The 9,266-nt window shown below is 36.1% G+C and overlaps 1 protein-coding gene across 1 annotated transcript in view; it reads right to left on the reverse strand.

Moving 5' to 3' along the window:
• Window positions 1–7,783: 7,783 nt before the first annotated feature.
• Window positions 7,784–9,266, reverse strand: part of LOC135216658 (uncharacterized) — an 11,043-nt gene continuing 9,560 nt past the window's right edge. The window contains exon 2 of the mRNA XM_064252044.1: window positions 7,784–8,008. Within this exon, the coding sequence (XP_064108114.1) occupies window positions 7,784–8,008 (225 nt within the window). The remainder of the gene's footprint in view (window positions 8,009–9,266) is intronic.

Below are 9,266 nucleotides of genomic sequence, written 5' to 3' on the forward strand. Positions count from 1 at the left end.
TTGCCAACAGAATTGCTATTTGATCATTGCATAACATGTTTCCTATTCATCATCACATTATTAGGTCCCCTATATGCATTTATAGCTTTCCGTTCTCTGTCTCCATAATTTATTTGATTCAAATTTATCAGAGTTAAATACCATCCTATTTACCTCTGCCCAATCATATACTTTGTTTAGGTCTCTTTGTAGAGCGTTCCTATCTTCATCACATGTAAATTTCTCTACCTTATTCTTGTGTCATCAGCGAAACTACTCACTACCGAATCCTTACATTACTGTCTATGTCTTCAATCATAATAACAAACAGTATTGCAGCTAACACCGTACCTTGTGGCACACCGGATATTACCTTGGCTTCATCCGATTTTCTCATCGTTTGCAATAACTATCTGTTTTCTGTTGTGTAAAAATTCTTTTAACCATCTTCCTACTTTCATCCACGATATTGTGTTTTCTAATTTTCTTCGCTAATATATTATGGTCTACCTTGTCAAAAGCTTTTGCAAAGTCTAGATAAAACCACATCTGTTTTCATTTCCACTTTTCATATTTTTGAATATGTTCTCACGGTGGACTAACAGTTGGGTTTGTGTTACTTTTTCCGGGTATGAAACATGTTGTCCTATATTAAACAAATTATTTTGTATTAAATGTTTCATAATATTTTTCTTCATTACCCTTTCATACACTTTCACTATATGTGATGTTAGACTCACAGGCTTATAATTAATTGCCTCTAGTCTTGATCCACTTTTGAAAGTAGGGGTAATATATGCTATGTTGCTCATCATAAATCTTGCCTGTATCTACACTTTGTCTTAATAATATTGCAAGTGGCTTTGCGATAGAATGAACTACTTTCTTTAACAAAAAAAAGAAAATAGCAGGAACTCCATCAGGCCCTGCTGCAGCTCCATTTTTAATTTCATTAATAGCCTGTACAATATCAGCTTCATTAATATCTATATCAGCTAAATATTCACTATTTTTCGTCCCTTACTTCTATATCATTATCTTCATTATCTATGCTAGGGTGAATTTCTCTCTTATATCGTTCTGCCAATATTTGTTTGCAAATGTTCCTTTTTTTTCATTCGTTAATCTCCCTTCAAATCTTAGAGGGCCAATTTCTATTCTTCTTTTATTCATCTTTTTCGCGTATGTGTATAATAGATTGGGGTTTTGCTTGATATTTATTAGTGTTTTTTCTTCCAATTCCCGTTTTTTCATTTCTTTTGATTGTATAATCTTTTGTTCTGCATTTCTATCTTACTTTTTAGTTCTATAACTTTCCATGCATTTTTTTCTTTTGCAAGGACCTTTTTTCCACTTTCTGAATTTCTGGAACAAGATCCTTCTGTCTCTTGGTATGCATGACTGATGTTTTACTTTTCTTCTTCGGTATATATTTATCCACTATTTTCTCTAATACTTTATATAATATCTCCGTATTTACCCTTATGTCATCACTTACGAAAATGTTATCCCAATCTTTGTTTAATTCTTCATTTATTTCTGACCATTTATGTTTTTACTGTAGAAATTGTATTTTCCATATCCTTCCCACTTTTTCATTTCTTGCTTATCTCTGTTTTCACTTGCTTTGGAATGGACTGTTAATTCTATGACATTATGGTCTGAATATTCGCATTATAAACTATTATTTCTTTAGCATAATTCATCTCGTTCACAAATACTAGGTCTAAAGTATTTTCCTTTCTTGTTGGCAGGTGATTTATTTGTTGAATGTTGTATTCTAGTAGCATATCTAATAGCTTTTCGAATTGCCTCTTATCTTCTGCACTACTATTACTCTCTTTTTTATAGGTATAAGTACAACCACAATCTCCTATTCATTCTTTCCAGTCTACGAAGGAAAGTTGAAGTCTCCAGATAGGAGAATAGTCCAGTCCTTGTGATTTTCTACATATATCATCCAATTTTTCTATTATTAAGTCAAACTCTTTAGTATTAGGAGGTCTATATATTACTATGTTCATTAATTTTTCAGATTCAAATTACTATATTTCTCATATATTTTTCCTTGTTTTTTGTCTTTCCCATATAATTGCGGTTCCCCCTCGATTCCTATTTTTTCTATCTGATCTATAAGTTTTGGAACCCTTTTATTTGATCATCATTCCCAGTCTCTAGGAATACCAGGTTTCACTTATATTCATTATATCTATTTTCTTTTCAATTTGGGTTAGTTCTTCTAAGTACTCTATTTTTCTTTTTGAGTTACTTCGTAACTAAACCCTGCGTATTCATCACTATGATGGTTTGCGTGTTTTCTCCTTCATTTAATATTGGTAATAATAAGGATTTTCCATGTCTCTTTCCTGTTCTGGTATGTTGTTCTTTTTTTTCATTTTTTTTTTTTTTCCAGAAATTCATGACATTAAAAATCCAATTTCCCATAATATTTGATCTTCCTTCATCATAATTATTTATTTTGTGTCTGAATCTGCAATTTTCTCCATATCTACAATTTCCTCTTGCATAATAAATACAGTTATTATCTCTTGAGTAGAATCTTGGAGCTGATGCTTTGAAATTTTTTGCTGACACCTCTGCATATCTCGTTGGTGGCTTGCTTTTTTCTTTTACCTGATCTTCTTTATTTCTCTCTTTATTTGTTTCTTTCTTATTTTGGATTTTGTTACTTGATATGTTATTTATTTGATTATGATTCATGGCTACAGGATGCCAATACTTACTTTACTTTTTTTTGTTTTTGTCGAACTTACATCCTTTTCCTTCTTTAGGTTTTTGCATATTTTTTGGATGCAGATCTCTGCAATCATCCCCATAGCCATCTAGGTATGCACATTTATCATATATTTCATAGTTGTGACATATCTTAGGATGTTTGTAGTAACATCTTTCTCCAAATCTGCAATTCCCTCTTTTCAAAAGGTTGCAGACTTTGTCTTTTTGTCTATTTTTTTCCTTTCCCGTCATTGTGTAGATCTGGGTAGAGCCTCTTCGGGATTTTCTTTTGTGTTGTCATATCGTAATTTATTTCTTCGTAGGTATGCTATGCTGCTTTATTGCCTCATATGTAGTATCAATGAGTATCTCTGCATCCATACTTTTATCTTGTTCTTTGTTTTCCTTATTGTTTTCTGTCATTTCAGTTTTGTTTACTTCTCTTCCGTTTTCCTCTTCTTCTTTTTCTTCTTCCTCTTCCTCTTCTTCTTCATCCTCAACTATTTGTACATTCAATCTTGATTTATTAACATTTTCTATCCATGAATAGACATGTTGAGCAAAATATTCTTGTATCTTTTCTCATATCTTGCATTACCTCAGCACACTGTGGATGGGCCGGAATGTTTGCATGCAGCACATTTTCTGATTAGGTTTTGTGGATTAACTATGCTATACCACACCTTACACAGTTTGCATGCTTTTGGCATTCTTTTTCCTAATGCAATCAATTAGGATATTCACAAGGTTCACCTTATTCATTTTCTTTTCTTTGTCGGAATATGTTGGTTTATGTATATTTTCTTTATGTGTCTCTTGACCACTTGGATTTTATTTGGAACTTCTTCAATTATTTTCAAGATGTTTTCAGTTGATTTGTTCCAGTTTGAAGGATTGTATCCTTCTAATATATCTATGAATGCTTTTGTATCTTTTTTGGTTAGGAACTGTTGCTGATCTCATAGATGAGAAATGCCAGTTCCCTTCCTGCTACCTCATCGTATTGCGAATTTGCCAAGCAAGCTAAATTTCGCCATTTCTTCCCGCAGTGGAAACTTACTGCCATCTTGTTCTGATTTACAGTATTTCACTTGATAAAACTAACTTAGAAGACGCTTTATCCTACTATTTTCACACTAATCTTATCACCGATAGTTCACGAACACTTCTAGATATTTCTCAAATTCTAGACGTATGTTAAACTTGTGATATCTGTTGATTAATCTGACTTCGCGCGGGAACGTCCTCACCAAGCAAGATGGCTACTACGAGAGAGAGAGAGAGATGAGAGAGAGAGAGAGAGAGAGAGAGAGAGAGACTATAAGAAAAATTTAAACAGACATTGAAATAGATAAAAGGAACTGTGAAAACGAACAAGTAAATTTTAAACAAACAGACAAAAGGAAACGCAATCCTAAACTGTCATTTTCCAGCCACATCAAATCCTGGAATCCTGGAATTCCATCACCGGCTTCACAAACTCCATGACGCGTAATTAAGCGCTAATTTGCAAACTAATCTACACTCCATTTATGACAATTAGGTAGCAGCCTTCTGCTGCTGTATCATTTCCGAGCATCGAGTTTGACCTTGTTTATATCACCATCACCGTTATTATTATAATCGCTGAAGGCTGTAGCGCCTCTCCCTGCAGTACCTCACGATACCACTCCCACGGGGAGGGACCCAGCCATCCTTACCTACAATCCCCACCCACCTCTCCCGACCACAGACACGCAACGGAACTTAATCTGATTCTGACCTAATATCATTCCATACTGAATGAGCGGTTTTGTTAATTAACGCTCCATTGCATGAATCGTGGAACCCGATCCTCCAAAAGTGGTTATTATAACAAACGGGTCAATGGACTTTTTTCATCCTTCGCTTTGGATTTGTTTAATTACGTATTCAGTCGCTAAAAGGGTTGTTGGTTGCTGCCCTCAATATGATAATCGTAGCGACGATGTGATGTTTGACATTATACTAATGACAACGTTACGGGTATTAGGGGATAATAGTGCCAGTAAGGTAATGAATACATAATTAATCCGGCTATTGAAAGAAAAAAATCCATTTGGCAATACAAAGGATAAGAATAATTGTCGTGTTAACAATCACACGACAGAAAGGAAAACGTTTTATTAAAGTTCATGTGAATCTATGTAAGATATTATACGATAAGTTTGCTCTACTCGCTTATTGGATAATTATGATGGCTTAACGCCTTTCAAATGGATATGCAGTTACTGAGGAGAGAGAGAGAGAGAGAGAGAGAGAGAGAGAGAGAGAGAGAAAATGACCCAAATCAAAAGTGGGAAGAGGTAGCCAAAAAATAGAAAGATAGGACAATAAATCCAAATACGATTTAATTATTTTTTTTCATTGTAAGTCAAAGTGCCAAAGACACTCAATGAATGAAATACTACGTAAATATACAAGGCCATAAAAGCGATACTGATGAATGAAGCTGATGAAAGAAGCACTTAATAAATGTATCGTCTTTCTGGCTCATAACCAAGTCCCAAAATTGCGTAGAGTTTTTATTCATAATTATTCATACAAGATTCTTCATCTACTTTCCTTTTTAATTCCCATTTCGCACCATGGTGGGATTTTAAAAAAATTAAATGATTCTTAAATAAGAGAGAGAGAGAGAGAGAGAGAGAGAGAATCTACACCTCTATAAAAACACTACCCGTTTTCTATGTTCCTCGTAGAGAAAACGCATCGATCTCCCAACCCCAGAAAACCCTACCTCAGTATGTTCCAGATATGCAAATAGAGAGCGTTTTCTGGTTATTGACTCTGAATACAGCGCAGATTTCGTGAACAAGTTACTTGCGAAGGAGCAAAGGGTTCCCTGAAATACAACTTTATTTACACTCACTTCGAATCAACAGTTCGTTTCGCGCATGCGTGAAAGAATTGCCTGTTTTTATATTCTCTCGATTTTCCTTTCATCACCTGAGGGGTTGTGTATATGTCGATTTATTTCTCTTATAGTCATATACTACATTCCTTTTATCAGGTCGAGGTCGTGTGTAGATCTTTTTAGGTAGTTTATTCGACCTAAAAGATATTTTTACCAGCAATTTTACTTGAGGTAAGATACTTTTTTTACGAGACTTATTTTCAATGGAAAAGGGTAAAATGACAAATATGTTGACAGGAATATATTTCGCTTAGAGAACTAAAATGACTCGACAATCTCTCTCTCTCTCTCTCTCTCTCTCTCTCTCTCTCTCTCTCTTTCCATTTCACCTAGAGTATTCACAATCTTAAGACCATTTCACCCAAAAACGTATTCACAATCTTAAGATCCAATTTCTTTACCTAAGTATTATAATCTTAAGATCATTTCACCTAAAGTATTCACAATCTTAAGATCATTTCACCTAAAGTATTCACAATCTTAAGATCATTTCACCTAAAGTATTCACAATCTTAAGATCATTTCACCGAAAGTATTCACAATCTATTCACAATCTTAAGACCATTTCACGGAAAGTATTCACAATCTTAAGATCATTTCACCGAAAATAATCACAATTTATTCACAATCTTAAGATCATTTCACCGAAAGTATTCATAATCTTGCAATCATTCCATCAGTATTATTATTAAACTCTTTCAATTTCGACATCGCACCAAAAGTATTCCTGTGACTTCAAGCAGAGACCCAACTCCTGCCCACAGCTTCTAGAAGAACCGCTGCCAGAGAATCCCTCTAAAGAAAGGACGAAGGTTAAAAAAAAAAGAAAACCCTCTGTCAACTTGGTGACTGTTTTACAGTTCGGAATTGGAAACTTTCCCCAGATCTCCATCGAGTGGAGTGTGTTTCCCGACCCATTTCTTTTGTCACCGTTTCCCTTACACAGCTTCCCAAGAGTCGAACAGAGTAAAAGCAAACACGTTTATCTAAAATGGGGATGGAGAGAGAGAGAGAGAGAGAGAGAGAGAGAGAGAGAGAGAGAGAGAGACTGAGGAAGTATGGAGGTAAGATAAAAAGAGAGGGACTGAGGATGTAGGAGAGAGAGAGAGATGAGAAATGAGGAGCGAGAGAGAGAGAGAGGAGAGGACCGGAGAGAGAGAGAGAGAGTAGGAGAGAGAGAGGGAGAGAGTAGAGAGTAGAGATGAGAGAGGGAGTGAGAAGTATTGAGAGAGAGAGAGAGAGGCGCGAGAGAGACTGAGGAAGTAGGAGAGAGAGAAAGAGAGAGAGAGAGAGAGAGAGAGAGAGAGAGGAGAGAGAGAGAGAGAGAGAGAGAGAGAGAGAGAGAGAGAGAGAGAGATTGGGGAATTATGGAAAGAGAGAGAGAGAGAGGAAGTCTGGAGAGAGAAAAAAAGAGACTGAGGGGTGAGAGAGAGAGGAGAGAGAGAGAGAGGAGAGAGAGAGAGGACTACATTTTGGGCATTTTGGGCAGGGTGCCATTCGAATTGTATACCTCCCAGCTGAAAGATGGCAGCTTAAGATTTCTGGAAAAATGATAGCCTTAGGGGAAGGGGGCGGAAAGGTCCCCCCCCCCCCCACCTGCAGGGCACCAGGGGTACACAGAAACAAGGGTCATGAATTTCGTGCCTGACAGATCTTTATAAAGATGGATCTTTTTAGAGGTCTTGGAGAGAATCGTATCTCATGAAATTGATTTGTGGCATTGTGCTTGGCACTTTGAAAAGTGTCCTGTTCTTTGGGACGTTGGATAACAAGAGATAGTAAGAGAAGGGCATAAATACACACACATATATATATATATATATATATATATATATATATATATATATATATATATATATATATATAGTATGCATGCATGTGCATATAAGACCTTTATAAGCCAATCACTCACACAGTCACTTCACGGAAATCAGTTCCGATAACCACCTAATCCAGCGGTTCCAAAACTGGGGGGCCATGTAGCAGAATACAGAGGGCCATTATCCGAGGATATGTCTGTATAAAACCATGGGATTTATATATATAAATGGGTTATGGTGGGCGGTGGGCCATGGACAAGTACCCTGTATGAAGATGGGTAACGACCAGAAAAAATTTGGGAATCACTAAGTCCTAATTCGTAAACGTACTGCTCTTGACGAGGACCATCCAATACGGAATATTCCAGCCAATACGGAATATTCCCAGCAAAGGCTCACCATCTCTTGGTTGAATCCCAGAGTCATATTGTCCAAATCTGCCACAAGTGACGAGATCTGGAAGACTGATGTCATGCGTCATCATGACCTGAAGTCCTTCGTAACAAATCGTGCAATCTAGGTCATATGGGATCTCCATCTTTCGCATATTCGAGTACATAGAGGTTCACTGAAGTAAACTAGTTTCAGACGAATGTCGACAAATTTTAGGAGAGAGAGAGAGAGAGAGAGAGAGAGAGAGAGAATTTCAGAACTGCTACAAATTTTATGGGTCGCGAAAAAATATATAGATATATATATATCCACATATATATATATATATATATATATATATATATATATATATATATATATATATATATATATATATATATATATATATATATACATATATATATATATATCTATAGAGAGAGAGAGAGAGAGAGAGAGAATCGCTGACTTTCGGTTTCTAGATAGAGAGCACTATACTGCTGGGGGAGAGAGAGAGAGAGAGAGAGAGAGAGAGAGAGAGAGAGAGAGAGAGAGAGAGAATATTAGTAAACTAATTTTAGAACTTCTACAAAATTTTATAGGTCGAAGAGAGAGAGAGAGAGAGAGAGAGAGAGAGAGAGAGAGAGAGAGAGAGAGAGAGAGAGATCTTGCTTGAAAAAAAAAAATATTAACCAATCGTTAACATCCGTCTCTAAATAGAGAGCACTCCACTACTGGAGGGAGAGAGAGAGAGAGAGAGAGAGAGAGAGAGAGAGAAAACAAACAGTGAGTAACAAATCGCTAACTTCACTCCCCAAGAAGAGATAAACTTCACCACCGAAGACCATATATCACACTTCGGACGGAACATAGAAGGATATCTAAGGGAGGATTTCCCAAAGGATGAGATGGGAGTTTACAGCCACTGAATACCAATGCAGATCTTGGAAATGGAGGTCGAGGTGTTAGTTAAATTACTCGAAGGCAAATCATACGAAAGTCTTCTCGCCTGGTTTCTCTGAATGAGGTGCATCCTACATTAAGGCTGGAAGCTTTAGTGGCAGAATTTTGCCGAAGATTTAGATAAAAAAGGATGTACTAATTTCTTTCGTACATCCTACATTAAGGCTGGAAGCTTTAGTGGCAGAATTTTGCCGCGGAATTTAGCTAAAAAACGTCTGTGCTAATACTGACAAACATTCACATTATATTATCTGTTAACCTGATTAATTTGGATAAATCTTTAGGATTAGGGTTAGGAGACAATGCAGCCATGTCAGTTTTCTTTGAAAACTAAAAAAAAAATTTTTTACCAAAACGATTTATAATAGATTCTTCAGCTTTTGCAACTCGGAATGAGGGGGAAAATCAGAAAACAAAAAGACGCAAAAAACTTTGCGCTGAGAGAGAGAGAGAGAGAGAGA

Source organism: Macrobrachium nipponense, chromosome 6 (genome assembly GCF_015104395.2).
Source record: "Macrobrachium nipponense isolate FS-2020 chromosome 6, ASM1510439v2, whole genome shotgun sequence".
In the NCBI taxonomy this organism is placed as follows: domain Eukaryota; kingdom Metazoa; phylum Arthropoda; class Malacostraca; order Decapoda; family Palaemonidae; genus Macrobrachium; species Macrobrachium nipponense.